This window comes from Crotalus tigris, unplaced genomic scaffold (assembly GCF_016545835.1).
Source record: "Crotalus tigris isolate CLP2741 ecotype Arizona unplaced genomic scaffold, ASM1654583v1 scf7180000023617.9722795, whole genome shotgun sequence".
Classification (NCBI taxonomy): Eukaryota; Metazoa; Chordata; class Lepidosauria; order Squamata; family Viperidae; genus Crotalus; species Crotalus tigris.
Genome location: NW_024100081.1, coordinates 8564546 through 8592163, shown reverse-complemented (window position 1 = coordinate 8592163; position 27618 = coordinate 8564546). Strand labels below are relative to the sequence as shown.

Genomic DNA, 27618 nt, shown 5'->3' with positions numbered 1-27618 from the left:
GGACAAATTTTCAAATAAAGAAGCACAGGATTAGATCCCCCCCCCCAGAACACCCAATTATAGAATTGAAAACTAGAAATAGAAAGTATTAGAAAATAGCAGTATTGAATGTTTACAACTAAATATTTAGTTAGCTGGCACATCAACCAACTCTTTTTTAAAAAAAGGTTGCAGCTTAAATTACAGTGTAATGTAGGTAATAAATCCACTAAACAGAACTTTGAAGGACAGGAAAAGCGGATATCCTAGATTTTGGAATTTAGAGTGTTTTTCGTCTTTACAAAATATAGCCTTTTGAAAACGGTGACCACAATAGAATAAGAGCAAAGTTTACAGGCTTCCATTCAAGCATAGGTTTCTCTCCCCCCCCCCCCCTTTCAGAAAGGAAAGCTAAAGCCTGCACCACTGGGGAAAAGAGAACAATGAACTTCTGCAGATGGCTGACGCTGAAAAAAAAAAAAAAAAGAAGAAGCCTACCGCGACTCTAAACCTGAACACAAACTAAAAACTGTTTTTTACCTGGAGGGTCCATTTCGATATAGAATATCAGCTCGGTGGAATACGGCATCATCACCTCCCTCCAGTCCGTATCATCGCGATCCATATCCCACACTGTATTGTACATTGTGACAAACAGGCAGGTGGGCGACGATCGCTCGGAGCTCTCTCGCCAGATCTTTACTTTTTCAAAAAATAAAAAGTCTGGCACAGCACGAAATAAAGCCTAGCCTCCCGAAGCATGTACATACACACACAAAAAAAACCCGGGAGGCGGGTAGAGAAGAAACTTTCTTAAGAATAGCTCGATGGCTTCCCTCTTCAGGAAAACCACTCCCCTCTCAGGAAGCGAAAGAAATGCCTCCCCCTCTTCCAATTTCCCCTTTGCTTCGAGGGAACGGAGCCGCTTATTTCAGCTTCTTTCGCAAATCCAAAATAAAAGATCTGGGGGGGGGGTTGACAAAAAATAATGTTTAAGATGAGCGAGATCAAAATTTGGGAAAACGGAGCTGCTTGGAGGCAGTTAGAAGATGGGGGGGGGGGCCCGCGCGCGATTGTTCTTAAAAAGCAAAGTTTTAAGACAGGTCTTTGCCGATTAATAACAAAACCCTCCCGTTGTTCCCTAAAGCCAGCGACACGCCTCGCTTCTCTACCCCTTCAGGGCAAAGCTCGCCACCGCCGCCGGTTCAGCGGCGCTTCCGTCCCCCTCGAAGTCCCGCGCTCGGCGGCGCCCACTGCTGCAAGCAGCGGCTCCCGACCGGCTTCTCGCTCCACGTAAGCCCAGCCTCAGCCCCCGCGCGCTCTTTGGTGCTCGGCTACTCCCAACCCCGGCCAGTTTCATTTTAAAGAGGCACCCAGGGCCCCAACCGTCGCTAACCGCCTCTATGCCGGGGATAAGCCCCGCCTCCGAGGTGGGAAAAGGAGAGGGCAAAGCGAGAGCGAAACCACGCCCCCTAGGTTTAACTCGCTCGTGTTCGGATAAGATATTGAGCCGAAAGGCTTCCTTCCTTCTTTCCCTTTTTTTTTTTTTTTGCTTCTGGTGAAGTACCCTGGCCGTGCCAGGAAACAAAAGCTGCTAGAGAGCGGGAGAGTCGGCTTCCAGTTTTACCCCTAATTGTTTTTGAGATTTCATATGTAGATATATATATATATAGTGCAAGTGGCAGTGATGCGAGGAAGCTATGCCTCCAGCTGGAGCAGCTGGCGACAGATGCCCCTCCATCACCCGTCTGCGCCAGCTGAATGTATAGCCCCGTGCTCAGCGGTAAAGTTGCCAGAATATTCAGAGATAGGAGAACTTCTTCCCGCTTCCCCCCATTTTCTTCTCAGACGACACATAAAAGATGCAACCCCCCCCCCAAAGTATCCACTTGATTTCTGTCATGATTTGACAACGCATAGCAAAGTAAATGGTAGGTTATCTTTCACCACCTATTTCCTGCATTTTCGGTTGGTATATAGACAATATTTAGGGTTGTGTGCCTGCAGCTGGGGCTGGGACTATTTGCAGATGAGGTTGTTCTGTTGTACTAGTGACTGTATGACTCTTAAATATATACAAAGAGCAGGGAGAACTTGGAATGTGCTTAATATTTCAGTATGGATTTATGTGTGTATAGTATTGATAATATATGATAGGTCACCCTCAACAGTCCATCATTTGAATGACTGATGTAAAATATGGAAACTCTAGACGTGTACTTTATGAATAGCTTTGAAGGATACACATATGGTAGTTTAGAATGTGAAAATTGTCCACTGGGTATCAAGCTTATAACTAAGCACTTTAATATTCTTAAGTACTAGGTGTAAATATGACTATCAAAACTGAAACTAGGACTCAAGTGTATTTTATTCTAGTCTTGTGTAACAATTCACACAGGTATACAGTAAATCTCCATGCATAAATAGAAGGAAGTTGGCTTTTCAAAGGGAAAAACAGACTTGGGAAAGTACACTGTAAATTGGGTTTTCATGACTAGTGATAGTAGAAGTTGAAGTTGAAACGGCTTTGAACAGTTGGTATTTCTTTTACTTCTAACAAACTGCAAGTTCAAATGTATGTCCTGTGTACAGCAAGGGATGGTCAAATGAAAATATTGTCATTTGACAATATTTATGTTAAATTATGTTTAAACCTTTGTGATACAGGCTTACAAACACATGGACTCCTACCAGTGTGTCAGTGTACTTCAGAATTATGATTAAAGTTAATGTGTAGCTGACAGGTGACTTACAGACTATTCAACTGCTCAGAGCTGTATTCTTATTTAAAGTAAATCTTATTGTCATCAGTTGGGTTACTCTGAAGATGTACAGTTGGTGTCTCATTGTAATGGTGCTGTCTGCTTGGATTGTTGTCAAATTCAAGAAGTATGATTAGTTGGCAGAATATGTTACTCATTTCCCCAAAATGTAAAAAGTATATGTTCACATTACACTAGTTAAAATTCCTTTCCATCATAGAATTTGACCTTATATATATATAAAGTTGATGAGACCATGGCTCCTTTGCTCTCCCCATTCAGATATTGAGGTTTATTAACTTTCGGTGATGCGTCCCTTAAATATTCAAAATCTTATCATGTTCATGATTTGATCATATGACATTGCCCAAGCATTAATATTTGGAAGAATGGTTATAAGTACTGAAGAATAATGTAGTAACAACACTTGCTTTCATCTATTATGTTTGTGATGTATTTTTTGTATATAGAGAATCAGAATGTTCCCCATCTCCCATAACCACAATTTTCTTGCAGCACATATGAATTATTGAGATGATTATTCACTGTAATATTTGTGATCCATAGCCAAGCCTTGCAGGATTGTTTGTGTGTAATAAGGATATCATATGGAAGAATTATCTGCCCAGTCACATCTGGTACATGTATATTTATTTTGCTTCATGTTTTTAAAGAATATACATGATGGAAGTGTTGGCCTATCGTGCCCATTATTTACAAATGGAGAAAAGTCAATGACATCTGCAGTCATTTTAATTAGGTTTCTAATTAGAAACTGAGATTTAACATATCATCTAGACAATATCCTCACTTTGCACTAAGGTTATGCCAAAGTCACTTGATGAGAATCTGCTTTAGTTTAACAATGATAAAGTTGTCAGAAAATTCAATTCCAGGACCAGCTTGTTGCTATCCTTGAAGATGTCCACTGGTTTAGGATTAGTAAGCAAAGAGTTTAGGTATTTTAAAGTCCATATGTCTTTTTATGCTCAAGGTGGAGATTAGTTGTTTAAGCAGATATTCAAACAGCTTTAGATACATTGTTAAAACTTCCAAGTTCTTTGTAACAGAAGAGGGCCTGCGTGCTTTATTATAGTATCTGGAGAAACAGCATTATTTGGTAGGGAGGGTTTTTTTTCTCGGTTGAATATATGTGTGCATTTCCACTTTTCTTCTCCACTCTTCTTATTTCAAGAAAAGGCAAAGTTGCATATTCCGTTTCTGGCTCGCTTCCAGGATGGACGCCAGGTCGGCTGGATGGTGGAGGAAAGTGAATGTCGGAAGGGGGAGGGGGAGTGCAGATTAGTTAGCCCCGTTTGCGAGAGCCCCCTCGCTTGTCTTTTGTCTGAGAAGAAGCAACGAGCGCGGGGATTCGCTAAAAGGTCTCCAACAGAAGTAGCCAATGGCAAGGCTGCGAAGCCGGCTGGCAGTTTGTGGATTGGTTGGCACTCTCGGTTACTAAGCGGGACCGAAGAGGAGGGTGAAGGGAGGGTGCGTAGAAGCAGGAACGAAAATGCTTACAGAGCCCGTCTCCTGTTTTCCTCATCAGTTATTTTCTGCCCCGTTTTACTAAAAGGTGTTTCAGCAGCAACATGAACAATAGACCAAGTGATACATGTCGAATGCCAGCAGTTAAATTTGAATATTCCTCTGGACATATATAGCCTTCCTGATCGGACCGTCCCATATAAGAGATACGAAACTACCTTAATGGTGAATGGAGGGCAATGTTAACGGGGACTAGGGTTTGAAGCTCACGTCAGATGGCTCTGTCTAAGATAGCCTCGCTTTCCACCGTTTGACACTCATCCTAGTAGCCCCAGTGCCCTTTACAACAGAGACGATGAAAACTATATAACTTTACAGAAAGTGACAAGTTAAATTGTAGCGGAATAATCTTAAAACCCACTACAGTTTCAAATGGGACTGAAAGATTTCTTTAATGAATAAAGAAATTTTAGAAATACAGAGATTAATCATAGATAATGGAGTCTTAAATAGGCTGCTATTGGAGGGTACAATATCTTCAATTAAAATAACTAAAGAGAGAAAAGAAAATTTCTGCATTTGTCCCTACAGATTTGAAATAGACTGATAGTCAGGAGACAACTAAGAACCCTAGCCATGTTTACTCAGAAGTAAATGCCATCTGAGTTCAAAGAGAGATACTTCTAAATGCAGAACTGCAGCCTCCCTCATATACCTATTTCCATTTTGTTGTTCGTACCTCAGATCTATGCCCTAAGTATATTTATTTCAAAGTAAATTTCACTGAATTCAATAGAAACTGTATCTAAGAAAGCATATTTGGAATTGCAACTTTATGCAGCATTTATAAACTTTGCTATCTTGTTGCAGCTAATCCAAAACTAAAGGTGAAAGTTGAACATCATCAACCATATATGATTCATCCATGCAAGATCAAGTGCCTCTGTGCTGATTTTTTTTTATCACTTGTTGATATTTTTACATATCATATATTTATTGCTTATCTGGTAATATTATGTCCTTTTCACTAAAATATAAATAATAGATCACTAACATAATCTGCATTGAATTGTTGTTGACCTGGCATTATGAATATATTATATATCCTGTGCTAGCCCCAGAAATGTTCACTGGATTTAGGTCAGGTCATTTTAACTGCAGTTAATTTCCTATCACTTGTATTTTTAGCAATAGCTACAGTTTCTCGCCTCTTAAGCACAATGGATATTAGATTCCTATAAATACCTGATCAAAAGTAAATACACAAAATTCAAGAGAATTTTACTTCACGGAAATGCCCACTGTATTTATATGTCTAAAAGATAATAGAGAGAATGCTTTTATATATACATACATACATATATATATATATAATATATATATATTATATTATATATATATATAATTTTTTGGTTTTGCATCCTGTCTTTTCACAGGAATTTAAAGTGGCATACATGCTCTGTGAAAGAGATTGCACAGATACTAGTTGGCTTAAACACAGGTGAGTGCCATGGCTATAGTAGACTTGATCCTGAATCTTACCAGTTCTAGTCAAACTTTACACACTATATTTTACTATACTTTATTGTGATGCTATAATTGCAATACCAGTAACATTTAAGAATATGTAAATTTCAATTTTTATCAGGGCAAATGTATCCAAGTAAACTATGAATAATATCCAAATATCTTGTTAATAGAAAATTTCTTTTATTTTACACAGCCCAAATTTGCCAATTTCCTCCACTATACTTGGGAATATCTGTTATTGCAGAAGTCCATAATCTTTGGCTCTCTATAATAATATGATGATGATGATCTTAAAAGATATGAAATGAATAAAATGAACAATCTGCCTGCTCTCTGGTGCAACAACAGAGAGCTCAAATTCTTTTTCATTCCCTTGCATCTAACAATTTCTACTTTGAGGTGACTTTAAATTTTAAAGGCTTGAACATTTTCATGTAATTTAGAAAAAGCTAGAAGAACTTGTAACAGAATATGCAGAACATGTTCTAGATTCCTTCTGGATAGTGCTACAAAAAACATCATAACCAGTAACCTATTTTAGCTCTGCCATGTAGTTCTCAACCTTTCTAATGCCGCGACCCCATAATACAGTTCCCCATGTTCTGGTGACCCCCAACCACTTATACATCACCGGGGTGCCAGGGGCGTGGCGAAAGAAAAAGGGAAAAAATGGCGGACTGCTTTGTTTGACGACTCCCGTGAAATGGTTGTTCGACCCCAAATGGGGTCCCGACCCACAGGTTGAGAACCACTGTTGTAGAGCATAGGGTTCAATAGAAGTAAACAAGCTATGCAGTGAATTCCATGTGAATACATAGGAAGTAAGCCAAGATTTGTATATTATGTTAAGTGGAGATTAATTTTAACCAAAGGTTGTTAAGAAACCACAACAATTACATTTTCATATCCTGTCATAAATCATGCTTTTCATGCCACAGTGCTTACATTCACATGTCTTCTAATTTTCATACCAGCTGTCAACACTGCAAATATTGTATATTCTTGCTTTTGACAATATGTAGAACTGTCTGGTATTTATGGGGTTAATACAGAGCAGAAGGGGGGTGGGGGTAAAGCCCGGGAAAGAAAGAGGAAGAAAACCTTTGACCTTCACACTAATTGGATAATGTGATATATGACAGCTAATTTAGGGAGGGAACATGCTGATAATTTAACTGCTCAGAGGAAGAGAACTTAGATCTTAGCATCTGTCCGTTATGCCTGTGCCGACATTTTGCAACAATAAAAGACTTTTAGGAAAATAAATGCCTGGAAGTTCTTTGAAGTGTTTCATTAGCCAGAACCATAACACTAGCTCCTTGAGGACATCTATGATCTGGAACCTGGTGAAGTGGTAGGGAACTGATAAAGCCCAAAATAGCAATAGCAATAGCACTTAGACTTATATACTGCTCCACAGTGCTTTACAGCCCTGTCTAAGGGGTTTAGAGAGTCAGCATATTGTCCCCAACAATCTGGGTCCTCATTTTACTGACCTTGGAAGGATGGAAGGATGAGTCAAGTTTGAGCTGGTCAGGATCAAACTACTGGCAGTTGGCAGAATTAGCCTGCAGTATTGCATTCTAACCACTGTGCCACCATGGCTCTTGTACATATCATGATATCATGGCATTTGTACATATAGTAAAACACTATCTATTGAAATTATAGCTAGGTGGGTCACATTTAGAATCTGAGAACTAACTGTGAGGCAACAGTTAATGTCAGTGGGGCACATGATTGAAAGACCCAGCTCCCTAGAGAAAATTTTGATACTGGGAAAAAATGGAAGGGAAGAGAAGAGGATAACTAGCAGCAGGATAGAAGAATACCATTATAGAAGTGATGGATGTACTGCTGGAAGACCTGGTTATAGACGTATTGTCATGGAGAAAATCTGTTTAGTTCTAAGATAAACACTGACTTGATGGCATATAATCAGTCATGTTAGTAGGTTGTTCACCAAACTTCAGAATGGAAAACCGAATACAGCCTTTTAAATGCTGTTCTTTGTTTGGTGCACTTGTTTATCCAAAGAATGAAATTTCCCATGTGTAAAAAGAGTTAATTGTCCTTTAAAGGAGTTAAAACTGGAAATGAAAATTAATTTAAATCTCTTTATGTTAATTAGTGTTAACTAAAGCATATATATATAACCTTTGCTAAGACCATATATTTATGTATAATAATATTGTGGCTTGCACACATTATATACAGAATGCTTACAATTTTCTAATATGTCAGCCTTTCAAAAAGATAGCATACACATACGCCATAAATTCTCTTGTTCCTGAAAAAGTACTGATGCAGATTGCCTCACATCTTTAATAGAAAAAATGGGTATAACAAAAACTCAATTTTTTTTACTTGACCTAAGCAGGCAAACCATTGTAAGTACAGTATTACAGAGGAACTAGAGAGGAAAGCAAAGTATCCTCAGAATAAGACCAATTGATGTAATCTATGACAAATTTCCTTCCTATGTATAGATACACCTACTCAAATTGTGAAAGTAAACTCATTGATTAATTCAAATTGAAAATTTTTGAAGCAGTGTAACAATAATCTACTCTATCCAATATTTCTTTTCTAAATATTGTACGTGGAAGCATTATCTCTCTTCCTCCTCCATCAAAAACTAAAAAGAGATGGGAATTGGGGGAAAGAAGGAAAGAAAAAGTGAGTTTCTAAGAACAAATTCTATATTGCATGCCTGGTAGGGTGTGGCAGCTACAATTTAATTGCAATCTCTAGCATTGTCATCAATTATACTGTCAACAGAAGTTTTGAGTAACATGGCCAATTAATTTTTTTTTTGATCAAAGTAGTCTGCTTTGATCACAGGTTTTCATCAGAATTTTGAAAGGATCTATTTTCAAATTTTCCAAATTTGATTTCTATCCTCATTCTATCATACTCTTTTTTCCAAGAATTCAAGATTTTTTCTATGGGGATGTTGCTTAGTTTTATCCCCACAACAGCATGCTTATGAGGTAGGTTGAAAAACAGCCCAAAGTAATACCTTTGAGTTTTTGAGGCTAAAAATGATCTTCTCAGCCTAATCTCACAATCATTATATCACACTTCATTCCAATATAGAAAGTGGTGGGATTCAGCCAATTTACACCACTTCGGCAGAACTGGTAGCTAATTTTTTATTGCCCAGGCCCAGAATGGACTTCCGGAAGCGGCATCCACACAGAGAACCGGTTGTCCACATTTTTGAATCCCACCACTGAATATATAGATATAGATTATATTGCTACTATATGTCCTCTTCCAAGTTCCAAATGCAAAGTTTTCATAGCTTATCAGTCATCCACCATAGCTATTTAATATTGTAGTGAAATATTTTTGGCTGCAGATTGTATAATAAAGTGAAATTGTGTGCAGTTCATAAAAACTTATCAAAATGATAAGCAGTGTTGTTCAAAATAGATTTTAATAATACAATCCTGTATGTATCTATTCAGAAATAAATATTGCTAAATTCACTGAGACTTATTCCTGTATAAGAATTAGATTGATTTTTAAGGCTATTTCATTAATGTAATAGCAAGAGAGGGGAATGGATGAATGGCTTATTTTTTTCCTTCCTTCCTTCCTTCCTTCCTTCCTTCCTTCCTTCCTTCCTTCCTTCCTTCCTTCCTTCCTTCCTTGACTTGTCTGCCAAGGCTTATAGACCAAAATATAGGCTTATAGACCAGAATATAAAATAGGCTTATAGACCAGAATAGGTTTATAGACCAGAATATAGTAATTGTATTAAAACATGAAGCTAATTTTAAAAAACCTGTAATAAATGCACAAGAAATGCTTAAAAGTTATACAATATTCCCCTGCAAGAAGGAATGTTAATGTTAAATGTTAAAAGGTTTGTCCTATCCATAGAAAATGCATTTTTTTCTCTTTGGTTTTCTTTTCTTAAGGAACACAGTCAGGAAGCGAGGCAGAGGATTTCTTAAGATGAGGTGAACATTGCTTAATGAAACTTTAATTCTTTCATTTGAAATAAAAGATATTAGATATGACTTATCACAGTGGTAACCCTGGGGGTAGGGGAGAAGAAAAATACAGTTGAAACTTATTAGTAAACAATACTCACTGTGGCTTATTGCATCTGTGAGACATGTTGTGTGATAGCAAAAGTGGATTCATATTATCAGGCTTAATTCAGAGATAATGAGTGATGCCGACAAGGATCTTTCTTGGCACCTTACCCTACCTGACCCTAATTTTATTTTTAGATTCTATTAATTAAATAATTAATAAAAAGGAAAACAGGTATACTATAAAGCATAGAGCCAGCTTAGAGCAAGTGTATGGTGTAAGGTCCCTTCAAGTGTATTTAGTATATTAAAACAGTTGGTGGCTATTGTAGCCCTGCTTTATTTGGAAATGCCCAGACTTCGCAAAGATTACATTTAAAATAATGACTTGCCCAGAGAAATAGACAAAGGTAGGTTGGAGCTTGCACACAGCATGCTGGAAAGAAAGGAGAAATGGATTAGCCACAATTTTGATTCCTTAATATTTTTAACTAGCCATAACCATGACAGCCATTTCTTGAACATATCTTAATGATATTTTTTTGTGAAAACTTTTATAAAATGCACTGAAAACTCCAAATATGTCCACCATCCGAAAAGGTGCTTATTCTTATACTAATAATGGTTTGATTTAACTATTTGCAAATTGCTAGTTTGTAATTCAAGATGTAACAACCATAATAGCTCAATTAATAGAAGAATTTTTATTACAGCATGGCTGAAAAAGATAGATTTATGCAAAGATATTTCTTTATCTGAGAATGGAGGAAAATAATTTTTACAAGCAGGTTTGACACCCCTTCCCCTTATTTTAAAATTTAAGTAGTAACTTGCAACAATACTACTACAAATAATGCTTTTAGCCAGGGCTTTTTTTCTCATAGAACGCCCAGAACGGAGTTCTGGCACCTTTTTTGGATGGAACCTTGTAGGCTGGCAAGGCGGGTTGTATAATGTGTGTGAATTCTGGCACCTTTTTTTTTTTTTTTTAGAAAAAAAGCACTGCTTTTAGCAGATCTGTGCTTGGTTATCATTCAGATTAAAATTCTGCAAAGAAATATAGCTCTTTGCAAAATTTAATCTATTTCAGTAGCTATATTCTTTCTGACTTTTCCTTTTTTATTATTAAAAATAGGACGATCATTTTGAAATCTAGCCATTACATAAAAATATGTTACATTCAGTTGAATGTATCACATTTTAATACACAGTTGGAGAACCATTGCTAAAGTATACTTAGTGCTTTCATTCATTCTATAAATTGCATGAAAGTATGTGTTCTCTTTTCTCTTCAGAAGAGTACAGCACATCCAAAGAGTGAAAAACATGCTGAAAGACACTTTTCTGAATAAATTACGGTTCTGATAAGAAATCCAGAATCAGGAGTAAGCTAAGTGTCTTGGTCCTCCAATTTTTGTCTCTGATTACATGAAGGGTTTACTTAATATGGCTGTGCAAATCATAGGAAAGAAATCTTTGCAACATACTGGAGTGCTAATGAAGAATCTCAGTTTCAGGGATGAACTGCAGAACCTGATAGTTTGTAATTGTATTGACATTTTATTTCCTGTGGTGTAAAGCACCTAGAGCCCGAAGATTAGGCAACACAGAAATTCTATTATGTAAATTATTAAAGTTACAAATAAATGTTATGCCCGCATGCAAGCCTGTATGTCCATGTGACATCACAACACATAGGCAAAAAGAATGGAGTTTGTGTCATTGTAATATAACTTGTTTTTGTTACTTGTTTCACGTCCCAGTCCCCCCCCACCCCGTGACCATGGATGCTTCTGCTCTCTGAATTGTTAAAGCAGCTTGGCGAAGAGGAAAGGACTTGTGGACATGGCTAACCCCTTTGATTAGAGAAAAAACAGTATTTACATTTCTGTTTGATTGGAAATCCTTTATGCTGTAGACTTTTTGCATGAAATGGAAAAAATGTACTTATGACTTTTGGTTTTGATGATTAGAAAAAGGTCTGGATAATAGACAAAAGAGTGAGGTTTCCTTGTAATCATGGAGTAAGAGATAATTTTGTAATTGTACTTATATTTGCTGCAAAGGAAATCATAAACTCCTTTCTGTTTCTTTTTCTTTTTTCTCTCTGTGCTGTTGCCTTTCTTAAAGCATCATCGTCTTTTGGGAAGCCTGTGTGGCTACTTCAAAAATAGCTGTACATACACATCAGAATGGGAATGACCAGGGGCAGCATCTGATTGCCAACACATGGCTCTGTTAATATGTCAAAAGAATTATTCTGTTTGTGCTTTAGCATGTTGCAAAACATCTCTTTCAAATGCTTTACTCAGACCTATTATATAGACTGTCAACGAGAAATCACAGCCACGTCCCCACACATTTGGAACTCTTCTGCCTTGCTGATTCTATGTAAACTTTCGGTCTTCCACAATTTATTTTAAAAGCTGGTCATGTCCAGAATTATTTTGAGCATTCTATGTAAACTCAGATTCAAGATCCATTTGAAATCCCTATGTTTATAAGTATAGTATCATGTTATAAAATGACATTCTTTTTGCTATCATTCTCCAGATTTTGGGATTTTGCAATGCTTCACCATCCTGCCAAGTTTTTAGTGCTCTGCTAGCTAAGAATCCCGGACATTGGAATTAATTTCTTTGAATTCCCACAAGATTTACCCTTTCTAGTTGGAATAGTAAAAGTTCTTGAAAAAACTAGTACTCTTGAAGAACCCTTAATTATCTAAGTCTCTGAAACTCTTTTTCTAGTCAATCATAATTCAAACAATATAGGTTTTGACTGGGAAGAGTTTTTATATATGGTACCATAGTACTGCATTCTAGGGTTAATGGTTCTGATCACACATGAGAAAACAAGGGAGAAATTAAATGAAGCAATGCGAAGCTGAACAAGAAGTCAGGAACATTATGATGGAACTCCAAACCTGTAGATAAAATTAGGACAATTTTGCACTGGTTTAGTATAATCCTGCAGCAGGTTTTGGTAAGTGTGATTCTCCCCACTTATTAAATTGTATAAGCAAAATGCGTTTGTTACAATATTGCATTTAAAGAAAAATATGTGTGATAAATACCATATCCCTACTAAATCAACAGTTTCGTGTGGTTTATGTGGATTAAAACTGCACAATAACTTGTTAAAATCCAAACTCTGAACTCAAAGTTAGCGTATCGCATTGATTTTCAGTAGAATTAACTATATATTGCTGAATGGGATAAATAGAAAATAGGAGGTTACTTTAGTTTACTAGATAATCTTGATATTTAAGAGACCTACTTCACCATCTCACCCCATTTCTGGGGAATTGTGTTGGAGTATCGTAATGTTCACTATCAGAAAGAGAACACTGAAGTACACTTAACTATATCCACACGTGCAATCTAAAAGAGACAGATAGGAAAATGGCTTCACGTTGAATTGCATGTGGAAACAGGCAAAGCAAAGAGAAATTATTAGTTATTAGTTAGAAATTAATTAGCAAGAAAACCACAAATACTAATGAAAAATAGTTCCACATAGATCTACCCTGATTTGAATTGCATTGCTTCATCAATAGCCCATCCAGGCCGCAGATAATCCTGTAAGGAGAAGACAGATTCCTGTCTCCTGCATCAGGTGGTTGTACTCTCAGTCACTCATAGCCTGGTCATATTCTGAATGGATTATTGTAATGTGTTCTACCTGGGGCTTCCATTGAAAAGTATCTGGAAGTTTCAGCTGATGCAACATGTATTGATACGGGCAATTATGTGCGCCTTAATGAGTGCATGTTATACCTCTGCTTCGTGTGTTGCATTAATTGCTTCTGAGTTCAGTACAAGGTGTGGGTAATGACCCATAAAGCCCTTCATGATGTGGGACCAAGTTATTTGAAGGACCGCTTTTCCCAGTTACATTTACCTATCCCACTGCCAGTGCCCGCTCTGAAACATCATTAGTTAAATCATCCACAACTCTTTTATTTTCTGAAAGATGTGGCTTTGTCCTTGTACCTGGGATCCAGTTGTTTGGGGCCTGCTGAATGGTTACATTGATTGATCATGATTTGCCCTTGCCTGCTTATTATGTTTTATGGTTTTAATGTAGTTTTAAAATATTTTTAAATTCCTATCATTACAGAGGGGGAAGTTGCATGGTTGTTTTAATTATATGAGCCACCCAAAGTCAAAAATGTGAGATGGGTAGGTGTACAAATTGAATGAACAAGAAATAAATAAGGATAAATAAAGTATTCCCTAAACCTTTGAATTTTTAGAATGTTGAATTTCCACAATATATGAATCATTCTTTTACACAATTAAAATTGGTCGCAAATCTGCTGAATGTGTTTTGTGTATGGATATACATGTGATTACTTTTTTATTATTTGTGAAAAAACTGATTTCATACATTAAAGTTTGCATTACTTGGCCTGTATGAAAGCACTACCTCTATTTATATCAGGCAATTCTTAGGACATTTAATCTGAAAAATGGATGACAAAGTCTGACCTTAAAATACTTCACTCTATCCTTGGCATAGAATTTGCTTCATTATTTTCATAAATTGCAATTGCATATTTCTGAAGCATTATATAAATAAAATAATATTAGCTGGGCAATAGTAAATTTTCACTTGAGATGAAGTGCTGATGAGGAAGTGCAGATATTTGAACAAATTGGTCAAAAGGCCAAGAAAGGCAGGGAAATTACTGTCATCCCAAGCTACAGTGATGGGGTTGCTTGGAAAGAGAATTCATGTAGGCATAGAAAGATATACTTTTATAAACATGCTAGAGCAAGTCCTTTGGGAAAATCTTGAATAAGAATTTGAATTTTATTTCAATCTTCTAAGATATGAATTATCCCATCCATTTTGTGTTAACAGCAAATTTGGTGAGTGCCTCTTTACTTACTGCAACTAATGAATAAAAATGTTAAAAATACAGTTGCAAAGTGGAATCTTATAATATTTTGTTTAAGATCTCCTTTCAGTTTTTGAAGGAGTAATTGATAAGTAAGGTTTTTGCACTAGTTATAGCAGAGTGACAGCAACTAAATCTGGTTGAGCATGATCAGTATTTTGATGAAGTAAACAGAATTGGACTTGGTTAGACCATAAATAAGTTGGGTCAGACCTGGTTAGTACAGGAACTATCAGGATTTTGACTAGGGAGTTAAAAAAATCCTGGAAGAATGCATGCCAGTTTCATATTGTTGCCCAAATATTTAAATAGACAACCCTAAAATCACCAAGAGCTGAACTTAACCCAAGGGGGATTTAACTAGTAACATACTCATTTAATCATCCTGCATCCAGCCCACATGCCATCAACCTGCTACTCAGAATGTCATGGACAATTTGCTTTGTTGAAACTAATATTATAACATCATTCTCACAATCTTATTAGGGAAGAAACACATTTGACAAACAAGATAAAGTTAATCTGACAAGGCTTTTCTTGATCAGTTCAACCTGACTTTTGTTAATTATCATGTACATTTCAAGATGATTACAGCTTGATCATTGTTCGACCTGCTCTAGAATTTTCCTTAGTATTGATGTCAAACTGACTGATACATAGTTTACTGGTTCCTTTTGTATTGTCTGAAATAAAGGACAGTATTTATTTTCTTCCAGTCATTTGGTACTCATCAGTTTTTCAGAATTTCTGAAAGCCATTGAGAACCAGATATTGTTATCTATGTTATACATATCAATTCAGCCAGCCAGTCTGCAAGTTCCTTTTTTTAAAAGATTAGATTAGATAACCTATATTGTCATTTTTTTTCCTGTGGGCACAATGGCACACATTAAAAATGAAATTTAGTTGCTTACTCTCAAAGTATACGCATACATAACACACATTTAAAACATACTATATACAACATATGTTTAGACCTACATCCTTACATATAAGTAACATATAAATATTAATCACTGTCCATCTTGAATACATAATGGAAAGAGGAAACTTTAGAGTTCAGTACCCTAGGCTGCAACTGATCTGATACCTGGAAAATTCTGTTCAAGCTACACATTTCTGTTCCTCCCTTGACCAGAGTTCTACTGAACCAAATCACATATCTTCTAGGACAGTGGTTCTCAACGTTTGTGTGACGGCGACCCCCGTCACACAAACATTCTGCGCATGCATGGCACGGGGTGCATGCGCGGCGCCACCCCATGCGCGGGGCGCATGCGCGGGGCGCATGCGTGGGGCGCATGCGCGGGGCACATGCACGGGCACATGCACGGGACACATGCACGGCGCCACCCCCTGAGGGGAGAAAATGGCGGATCGCCTTCTTTGGCGACCCCTGAAAAATGGTCGATCGACCCCAAATGGGGTCGCGACCCATAGGTTGAGAACCGCTGTTCTAGGAGAAGAAGAATGAGACAAGAAAAGAAGGGAATGTTCTTGCTGTGTTCCTTATTAGCACTTTATCCTTTTCACTAAGCAGCTGTTACAGTGATTCTTTTCTTTCTCTATTATTCTAAATGAGCTCTTTTATTTGTGCATAGCATCCTTCATTAAACTCAGCTTATTGTAATTGTTAACTTTCCTGATACTCTCAATACTCTCAAGTTCTAGAGTCTAGACTCTAGACTATGCACATGTATATTTCATTGATGACCTTTTCCTTTTTCCATCTTCTACATATGTTCTTTTTTCAGAGCTTATTTCAACTTTTTGCATAGCCATATTGGTGTTTTCCACTTGTTGTTTGCAGTTCTATTTTAATATGTTTTTCTTTTAGCAATTGCACCATCCTGAACTGTTTTTCCCATTAGCTTGCCTGCTTTGGAGTCCCACCTGTAAATAAACAGTAAATGATAAGTAAATTAGTAAATACTATTTAGAAACATAGAAAACTGATGGCAAAAAAAAGACTTAGCAGTCCATTGAGTCTGCCCTTTGAGTTTATTTGCTTTTTGTTTTACATTTATTTATTATTTTTATTTATGATTTTTATATCTTATTTTTATTTTATTTTTTATTTTTGTCAGATCATGGACATGTGTTTATCCTAAGCATATTTAAACTGATGACTGATGACTAACTTTCTACCTTCGCTGGAAATTGGTTCCAAGCTTCCACTACTCTCTCTGTGAAGTAATACTTTCTAACATTACTTCTGAAGTTCCTTCCTGTCAGTTTGAGGTCATGCCCCCATGTTCTTCATTTTTGCTTAACATTGAAAACACTGCCTTCTAGAACATTATTCACAGCCTTAATATATTTAATATATTAATTTAATATATTTAATTTTAATCATGTCATCTCTTTTCCTTCCGTCCTCCAGGCTGTATATATATTCGGTTCCTCCAATCTCTCCTAATGAGAGATTTGCCTATTTACTTGAGTTTATTAACATTTATTTTTTTGAAATCCAAGACCTTTCTCTACTATACTCTGGTTAAACAATAGTATGTTTCTCTTAAAAAAGAATGCATTTTCCTTTCTACTGCTTTTGTTCCTCTTGAACAAACTTCATACTTCAGTTGTCATATTCCAATCACAGGAGTCATCCACAAGGACTCTATTATAACTATTAAATCTTATTTCCCATACTACGAGCATTATTTTATAAAAAGTGAAGGCCATGAACTTTATGAGCCAATGTTCTTTCTGATTTTTCACTGAGAGGTTTAGTGAGCCATAGTAACAGCAACACTCCCATTTCTTCTATACAAGTCTTTGTCTAAAGTTCTTGTTCAGAATGTTTGTCTACAGCTTTCAATTTAAAACTCTCCTGAGCAAACGTACCAAGCTTTGTCCAAGCATATTTTTATTAGTCTATGTGAAGTGCAACTCATCTCATGCCAGCAGTCCATCATTCGTAATTCAGACCATGAATTCAGAAACCAAATAATTGTCAACATAATTTGAATAATCATTTTTTCTTTTTATGAAGTGTGGATGAGAACACTATTTCATCCCTTAGGTTCTTGAACTTATTCCTAGACTTTTTAAGTTGTACAATTATAAAATCACTTAAGTGAGATGTGCAATGTAGAAATGCCATAAATAAATAAAAGTTACTTTTTGTCCATACACTGATTAACAGAAAAGGATAACTGTCAATTTTTGGTAATCCTTGTAAATGATTCTGGCACATTCCTGGTCCATGAGCTGATGGATCTGGTTGACACACATTTGTTTCAATAAGTCACCAATTGCCATGACTCTTTAGCTTCCCATAGGCTGCAGCTGTAGTCCCTTTGATTTCACAGATTCAAAATCCTATCTTTTCTCTGACAGTGTCTTTTCCTTTCCCAGAAAGTTTAGAGTCCTATTTCTTTTGCATGGGCCAGAAAGTGTCTTCTACATGTCCTGCTTCCTTACAGTCACTTTCTTCCCTGGAGCTTGCTTCTTTGCTTCATGGTCTTCTGTATGGAGAGGTGCTTTGTCTGCTACAGTTACCATGTTTGGTACTAAGGAATACTGAGCTAGGTGGAGAAACAGCCTGAACCTTGGACTAGGCTAACTGTTGAAATAAATCTCCAAATGATTATTGCTTTGTTTATGTGATCTAATATTCCCAAAGTTTCATCTGCATAGAGGACACACACATACACACACACACACTATATTGGGGGCTGGATAGCATAGTGGTTAGAGTGCCACCTTTGATATGGGATACCAGGGTTGAAATCCTGGCTGTTACCTACTTTACCAGGAAAGGTCCTTGGGCAAAGACCTCCTAACACTTTACCTGCCTACTTCAAATATGACAGTTTCACGAACAAGGAGTCATTCTGGCTCAGACATTGCTCTGATTAATAAGGTTTGTACCAGATGTTGAGGAATAGTACAGTCTGATTGATAAGTGGGCTACTGGGACAAACCATACAGGGATGAGACAATAGAACTTGTAACTGGTGGAATGCTACTACAATAGCAGACCTAATGAGAGAAGATATACGAAGTGTAGAAGGGAACTATGGATGGACAGGAGACCTGCATTCATACTAAGTCAGAAACAGCTAGCTACCCAAAGCTTCATTGTAGTGAACAGGAAGCTACTCCCACAACTTGAGATAGATAGACCAACTTTATATTACATCCCAGATTCAAGAAGACCTGAGAGAACAACTGGATGTGCAGTCAACACCTGAAGCAGGAATGTCACTGCCACCCTCTCTGTTAAAAACCACAGCTGCTAATATGAGGTATAAGATCTTGGATAAATTAGCTACTGTATAATCAACCCTTGAGACCAGTTCCAAGACTCAGTAGAGAAGTACCATCAGATAGTATGTTAGAAAATGCTAGCAGAATCTTCACAACAATCCCTACTACCATCATATTCAAACCAATGAATTGGTATACACCATAGCCACCATAATCCTGTAACTCCTAATCTGGGAGAATAGCTCCAACAGCTCTCAGGAATGATGTCAGAGGTCTCTGTCTGGAAGAGTGCAGTGTTAGAAACAGCTAAGATACTGTGCAGAACCCTCAGTCTCCCAGGCCTCTGGTAGAGGACCTGAAATTGAGGATACGATCCATAGGGGTCGGAAAGGAATTTTGGAAGGTTTTTAAATAAGTTAATGTGGCCTTTCATCTATTTGACAATGCCAGCTATATCCTTGAAGAACTGAATCTGCAATAATATCAATATATGAGAAACTGTTCCTAAAACTTTTTTTTACAGTGCCTCAGAATGCAAAAAGATAATTAATCACCTCTGCCATCCTTCCATTTTTAGATTTTTGCCAAAAGACAAAGCCCTTACTTCAACTTGGAGAAGTTTTAAAATGTGTTTAGCTGCTAGCATTTTTTTTTTCCATCTGTGGAATGACTTTTCCTAATCATTTGATTATTGGAAAGTAAGGATGGTCTGTGTTCAAATTTCACTCAGCCCTAAGAGTATTCCTCTTCATAGGATAGATGTTGGGGGTCAGGCACAAATGATAGTAGGATCCTGAAAGCTGAGTATCATTTCACTAGATATCAGTAGAGATCAGCAGCGTGAAATCTTAAAACAATGCTTTTTTAAAAAAAAAAATCACTTCATTTTTGAGATTTGGATTGAAAAAGCTGAACTCTTGTGAGATCTGATGAGATTTTAGAATGTGATCCTTGAAGCTCTTTCAGTTTTGGGAACCTTCTGGAGAGCTGGGGGTCTGGGATCAAGAGTCATTGCAGGGATGCTGATAGAAAGAATAATTGGAGACTTTCCATCACTGCTGTTCTCCCACAGCAAAATCTAAATAGGTCCATTTATGTACTTGTTCCAGTTAAGCCTGACCCCTGCTGACATTGCTTGAATGTTGTCACATGTCTGAGTACAACTGCCTGTAGTAAAGAAGCCTTCATATATACAGCTGTACATGCCTTTTGGCTTGTGCATAAGTTAGGAACTTCAATTATCAGGGTCTTTGCTCATGTGGAAGACTGAAATTCTTTTCCGCAGACATTCGGAGTGAATGTGCAAGTGTAGGAAGCTGTCATCTGAACAATGTTGGTAGGGAGTATAACTTAATGTTCATGATATGAGTTTCATACTGATAATGCCTGCATAGGGCTAAGATTATTTGCAAATATTCTCTAGTTCACATGTTCAGTATAATTTATTTTATTTTCTACTCTGCTAGAAAATAAATATATAAGATGGGCTGACTTTTAGAAGAATTATTGCCAAACTCGTGGATGAATCTGTATCTCTTTTACCTGGAAATGGCAAATATTTGATTAATTCCATATTAAAATTATGTTAAAATACTTAAGGCTGGAATGAGAAATAATCAAATGTGGGAGAAAGTAGCAAGAGCAGTATCCTGCTTCCTCCGTCTCCAACTTAATAAATCTTTAAACATAGCTGGACTCTAACAGTTTCTCAGACAATACAGTACCTCAACATTTTTATCTTTCAGGATCAGAATTCCACCAAGAGTCACAAGCAATTAGAGATATTCTAAATTACTATTAAAATTTACAGCTATAGTCAGCTGGGAAGGTCTCCTGTGAATGCTTCACTGAGATTTCATAATCTCAGCTTTCTGCAACCTGATACCTTCCAGATGTGTTAGAGTGTAACTCTTGTCAACCTATTGGCCAAGCAGCCTGGGATGACAGATGTTAAACTCCAACATATCTAGAGAATACCAGTCTGGAGGAGGCTATTTCACTCTGATTCTGTTTCCAATTATTTCAAGGCAGTTGAATATTTTTTCTCTAGCATAGAAGGAACTGTCCTCAAGTAGTCTCAAGGTGAGATTGAGATGGGGATGAAGTTAGCTTGAGGTTCAAGGCTAATGGTTTCCCTCCCTCTGAGTACTGATTCCTATTTCTTGCACTTTGAGAGGACAGACCTGTCTGGTTATATAAATGGCAAGGAAATTACTGCCAGAGAATATTAATATCCAGTCAATTGAGGATAGCTGGGAGGAAGGCATAATACAAGAGAGAGTCAATCAAGCAAAAATGGAAGAGGTCCAATGGTCAAATGAAAGAATGTGTTAGAAAAGATGAGTGGACAATGAAAAAGACAACCTATTAGTCCAATACATCCAGAGGGGTACCAGGCTTGGAAGACTGTTATAGATCAAGACCTTGAGTAGCTATTTTTCTGGAAAAGGCAAAATACTCTTAAATAAATTGATTTTGGCTTAATTTAGAAGGGATCTCAGTGCAAACTAATTTTTGATTGATTTGTATCAGACACAAACTACCTAGTTTAATTATACCAGGTCTAGGAAAGCTTCTTCATGATTTGTCCTCCCTGCTAAGCTCTTTCCAAAACATCAGTAGTAATTATGGGGGAAATGGCAGAAGGGAGCCCATATAGACAGGGATGTTCTATAATCATGGAAAATAGTTTTTAAAATAATGAGATTATATTTTTCATGCTTCAGAGTGGCCATGGGGTTTCTACAACTGTGGTTTTTCCAAATTATATCCATATTTGCAAGGCTGCATTGGGAAAAGCTGGGAAAGTACAATGATCTAGCATGATATCTGGACTGATTCTTCAGAATAGCTTGGGACAGGTTTATAATGTGAGTGGGAAAACTCAAACCTTTGAATGATTCTTCTGAATCCATCAGACTAGATATTGGTACTTCTTATTTCTGTGAATTATGATTTTCTTTATTTACAAGAAGTTTTTTTTAAAAAAAGGACAGTACCTGTAATTTTTTCTATAACTGATTTCAATATACTACAAGCATGGAAAAAGGAATCACATAATTACATCAAAAATTTATATTTCTTCAAAACATTCTAAGTGTTTGCAATCTTTTTAATGTTTTAATGTTTCTTTAGACTTTAAAACACTTTATATTTTCTATCATTTTAAATAATATTTGTATTTTAAATTTTACTCACCTGTCCATAGTTAATATTTCAACTCCTTAGGGAATTTAGTATTATTAAATTTAATTTTTAAAATTTAGTTAATATGCAAGAGAAAGCTATATGTAAATTGGAGCATTTATCACATTTTAGCCAGCATTTAAAAGTCCAATATTATGTGGAAGAGAGTTAATTAGAAATTATTTCATATAATGGTATCAGTAAAGCTCCTTGCCGTTTTGCTGACTATTTTTGAAGCTCTACAATACAGCATGATCTTTCAGATTTGTGTGACATTTCCTTTTGCTACTTTCAACATAGTTATATATACTATTTTTTTATTATGCTCATATAACTAGCTAATAACAAATTTGTAAACATGAATTGTAAGCCTGTAAACATGTATCAGCTCCTATTGCAACATCGTTAACAATTCCATTTTACACCTTTACTTAAAATATGATTTTTGATGTGTTCCAATCAAATTCTGAATTGTGATGATGTTTAAGTTCTCTTTGAACTGGGGATGGTTATCTACCAATGTGCTCTGATAGTGCAGCGATCTAGAACTGCCTTCCACAAACACAGGGCTTTTCAAATATAATGGGACAGCCACTTCCAGAATTCATAGCCTGTAGATTGGAAGAGGATGCTTTAGAGCTCATAATTAATCATTGGCATCCTTCTCACTGAATTGTGATTTTCATTGGCAAACAAATTAAAAACACATTTACCACTTTCATTTATTGTAAGGGATGTGTAGTTTGGACATTAGTGACATGAAAGAGAGGAATCAGGCCATTCATGGAGGATAAACTCTGGTGTCTAAAGGATGCCAAGTGTCCTTAAACAGAAATCAATACATAGCTGCAACATAGCCTAAGGAGTTGTTTTCTTGTCTATTCAACTGCAACAAAAAAGACTGCACATACTGGCTATCCGGTCATGTTAATGTTATCCTTGGTTAACCCACTGAATATTAAATCCAAATAGTTTATGAACATTACAACAGCATAAACTGCTAACCTGGAAATTGTAGGGCAACTTACACTGACAGGGAATGGCAACCATTCAGTGTGTTTTACTGCTGTGTGGGACATCTCTCTAATCTAAAACCAATGGTAACCCACTGAGCAATAACTTATGTTTCTTTCCTTCAATATAAAGTTATAGTGACATTTCCAGGTTTTTCTTGCTTAGTTGTGACCTCTTTCAGCCTTTTCGCTTTGACTGAAAATGTCTCTGGTCTGCGTTGCCTATAGTGTAGATGAATAGCACTCCCAATCAAATCTGCTCTGATTCCATTCCATCTCACACTGAAAGATCAGGTATCTAAGAACATTCATAATAAGTGAAATCAAGTCTTCCACTTGTAATCTATTGAAATGCAAATTAATCATAGAACTTTAGTAATCTTTATATTAATGGCTGTGGCATTCAGCAAAATAGAAAATTTTCTTTGGCATAACTAGCATCATTAGCAATCTCACAAAAAAGGTCTCCCTTTATCTAATCTATGTACAAATAGATGGGACATTTGCCCCATCAATGCAGGCAGCTACAGAAAAAAGTAGTTAAAATAATTGTATCTGTGCAGTTATTTACATAGTTACTATTCTGGTTATAAATGTATTAGATAGGCTTGCTGGCTGTTGAGAAAAGTGAACTTGTTTTGCTGTGTCAGAGAAGAGCTTTGAATATTGCTGAATCCTCAGAACTAATCCTTGACTTGGCTTCCATTGAAGCAGCAGAAATAGACACATAGCAAAAATGTGTTGGTCATGATCAGCGATTCCCAGTGGGACTTTCTGAACAAAGTATGAGTCTGTAAAACAGAAGTCAGAGCAGATGCCATTTGGTGACATCACTGTCTGTTTTTCCAAAGTGATTGTTTCCTGACTGGTCAAACAGATGTATGTGTCTGTCTGTCTGTCTGTCTGTCTGTCTGTCTGTCTGTCTGTCTGTCTGTCTGTCTGTCTGTCTGTCTGTCTGTCTGTCTATCTATCTATCTATCTATCTATCTATCTATCTATCTATCTATCTATTTCCTTCCTTCCTTCCTTCTTTCCTTCCATCCATCCATCCATCCATCCATCCATCCATCCATCCATCTTTTCTGGGCTTGCATTCTGTAGCCTTTAGTGCCCAGTGTCCATGAATAAAAAAACAAACAAACACAAGAAAAGGTATGTCAGTGGGAAATCTAGCATCCCTCTCTTTTCTGAAACAATTGGTATCTAATGTCACCTAACTGTGCTTGCTGTCTCCCCATTTAATGGTAATGCTATCTACTGAATTGCTGCAAAATCATTAACTAACTATTCAACAATAGTATAAGAATTAAATTTTATGTGCACATGAATTTTATTGAACTCGGTGAATTGGGGCTTCTTGGTTTTGTAGCACATCCTCCAACTCTTATTTTAATATATGAGCATATTTTCAGATAGTCAGGCATTGAATTAGATTAGACCACATTAGATTATGTCTGAGGAAATCTGGCAATTTAACTTGGAACATATTCTCAAAAAGCCTGATTTATTTCAAGGTTTATATGGAAGCGATTGTAAACATCTATGTATTTCCTCCCAGTCTTGTGGCATTTCTGATCGAGTTTTGATTTTTGATTGCAATCATCGGTCCAGTATTATCACTGATCTTGCCTAATCTCATGTCTTATAAATATGTTGGGATTCCAATTCCCCAAATCCCCTAGCTAGAAAAGGCCTTTTGGTCTTATTGACTGAAAATTTCTGGGACGTGTAGCCCCAACACAGGTGGGGAACATTGGAAAGAATGTTTTATATAGAGACATACCCCCCAAATAATGCCTTTAAAAATACTGTTTGGGATATACATATAAGCTATTGTTGTCTTTACATAAGGAAAAATACTTTCATACCCAAGCAACATAAATGGTTTGGTTCTAATTTCATATCAAGGATGGCAACCTGGAAGCTTTAGCTGATACATAAGGCTGAGTTAGGTTGCTAAAGGAGTAACCCTATTACACAGATATCACATCTGTTCTGAAAGAGAGGCCCTTGCTGCCAATTTGCTGCAAGCTTAAATTAAAGTGAACTGCTTATTATATGAATAAGAAATTATATAGGTTTGTACCACATCCAAAATTTGGGTTTCTCCTAAATATTCCAGCTCTACTGGAACTGATAAACCTGAATAGATCTTCAGTAGCCTTTACTGAATGTACTTTATAGTGATACACCTTACTATAATGTCAATCTTTTTCAGTAATTTATATTGCTCTGAATACTGTTGTTGATATTCATACCTTGCTCGGATTTAAGAAAGACCTGCAATCTTGAAAATGATATATATTCAGTCATTTAACCCCAATTAATGAAATAGTGAAAATTTTACCCTAATTCTGTGATGCGTGTAAATTCCCTATTTATTCGTTCTGTGTTTTATTTTACTTTATTCTTTTTTCCTCTTTTTTCCTCTAGCTATCTATTTTTTTCCTTTTCTCTTTCTTTTCTCTCATTTTAAATGCTTAATAGAATAGTTTTTTTTAAAAATAGAGCACCGCTGCATTACTTACCACTAATAATTCTTACCTTTTTTCAGCTGTTTGAATACATGGGGGTATCTGTGCATTGACAATTAAGAAAAGATGTTTTTATATTTTAAAATCACTAATTAAAAATGGAGGTATGAAACCTTATTTTGCAAGGAAAAAAAGTGAGAAAAGCTAAAAAAAACATGGCTTGCATAAGCCACCCACACAGTAACTCTATAGTTAAAGGAGAATATTTGTAGCTCAGAGTGAAATGAGGGATCCTTGGTGCTCTCTGAGCTTGGTTGTTTTCTTGCAAATGTTTCTTTATCCAAACTAGGTAATGACCACTGGATGCACTGATGATGTTACCTAGTTTGGGTAATGAAACATCTGAAGGAAACAACCAAGCTTAGAGACCACCAAAGTCCCCACAACTCTGCATTTTGTTTATGGCTCCAAAGAAAACTTCTGCAGCTGAATAGCAAATAGAACTCAAGATAAAAGTTGACCAAAAGGTACAATAGCAGTCAAAATGTATTTGCTATGCCACATTTCTGAATAGTGTGTACTTGGATGGTTGAATTTCTCTCTCATGGAATGCTTATTATCATTAAATGCATAAACCACCATGCAGAACTGCCATGGCACAATGTGTCCCATTTAAATGTAGTTTATGTTGTACCCAAGTTTAAAAAGCAAAAGATGTGAACTAGCTCCAAGAAAATAATAGAATAGTTCCAAGTTTTGAAGGTCTAAAAATTTCAACCATATTGTTAGCCTCCTTCACCTCAGAAATGAAATCTAAGCATGAACTTGAAATGGAAAAAGAAATCGAGGTCACCATCCAAAGGAGAAAATCTAACAACTTTTGCCATCTTCAAATTGAATAAATGACACTGCAGCTTGTCAGAGACAACCACTTTAGATAAATCATCGTTAGTCATGTAACTGACTAGAAAGAAGACAAACTAAGAATTAATCCTGAGTGTTGTCCTAGATCTAGAATAAGACATGTTGTCAAAGACTTACTTCATTCAGTTCTGTACCCAGAAGGGCCAACCAGTTACTATGGGAAGCATTCTTCTCTTCATGTTCTGTAACAATATGTATTGAGAGGCCTATTTCCAAGGAAGAGGTCAAAGATATGCAAGAGTTACTGAACACACTATTTTTAGGAACAATGAAGAAGCGGAATATTTCCTTGCAACAACTGTTCTTGAAGAAAATTGAACTATAGAGGGTCTACTACTCTATATAAACTTTGTATTTATATGGAAATTTCTGGAAAATAATCATTATGGAAAAGAATGAACAGATTGATCCATTCACTTTGTGCTATATCTGTCTGTCTGTCTGTCTGTCTGTCTATCTATCCATCCATCCATCCGTCCATCAGTCCATCCATCCATCTATTTAAGCCTGCATGGAAATTTATATTTATTTTTATGTACATTTCTTTTTGCAGAAGATAGATTTGAATAATGATGTCAGTTTATATATGATGTTGAGGAGGCTGAATTAATGTAAAATATTTGCTATTTATATAAACCACATATAATATATATAAATCATATACAAATTATCTAAATAGTAAAGTAAAAATCAAATTTATTTCTATCATAAGAGAAATTGGCAAAATTCATGCACACAACCCATTTATTCAAAATGAGGCATTCAGTATTTTTAATATTTTTTCTTCTGTAAGAAATTTTAAGCAATTGCCTTTTGCTTCTAAGCAATGCTAGGAAAGATATTATCTTGAAGAATAACACAGATAGCTGTAATCACTACCTTTAAGGCACAGAAAAAAATCTATTTGTGACCAATTAAATCAAAATACTCTCCTAATGGTTTGGAAAAAAAAATTATCCTAGAACGAACCAAGTACATTTACCATACTGGAGTTTGGATTATCCATTGTAGTTATTTTTTTAAAGATTTTTAAAATCCTACCTTAATTATTTTTATAAATAACTCAGCATACCTAATATTCCTTTCGTC

General features: G+C 36.2%; 1 protein-coding gene and 1 long non-coding RNA gene across 7 annotated transcripts in view; one reads left to right on the top strand and one right to left on the bottom strand.

The window, feature by feature from the left end:
* Positions 1 to 1389, bottom strand: part of LOC120297322 (phosphatidylinositol 3-kinase regulatory subunit gamma) — a 43428-nt gene extending 42039 nt beyond the window's left edge. Inside the window, exon 1 of one of the 3 annotated variants that reach the window (XM_039319820.1) lies at positions 520 to 1389. In XM_039319820.1, coding sequence (XP_039175754.1) covers positions 520 to 625 — 106 coding nt within the window. In that variant the 5' untranslated portion in view covers positions 626 to 1389. The remainder of the gene's footprint in view (positions 1 to 519) is intronic. The other 2 variants (XM_039319821.1, XM_039319822.1) reach the window with 2 other exon arrangements.
* A 159-nt stretch (positions 1390 to 1548) lies between these two features.
* The window catches only part of LOC120297394, a 41487-nt gene continuing 15417 nt past the window's right edge, over positions 1549 to 27618 (top strand). For all 4 annotated transcript variants that reach the window (XR_005553785.1, XR_005553784.1, XR_005553783.1 and 1 more), the window contains exons 1-2: positions 1549 to 1910; positions 5669 to 5733. This is a non-coding gene — a long non-coding RNA (uncharacterized LOC120297394). The remainder of the gene's footprint in view (positions 1911 to 5668; positions 5734 to 27618) is intronic.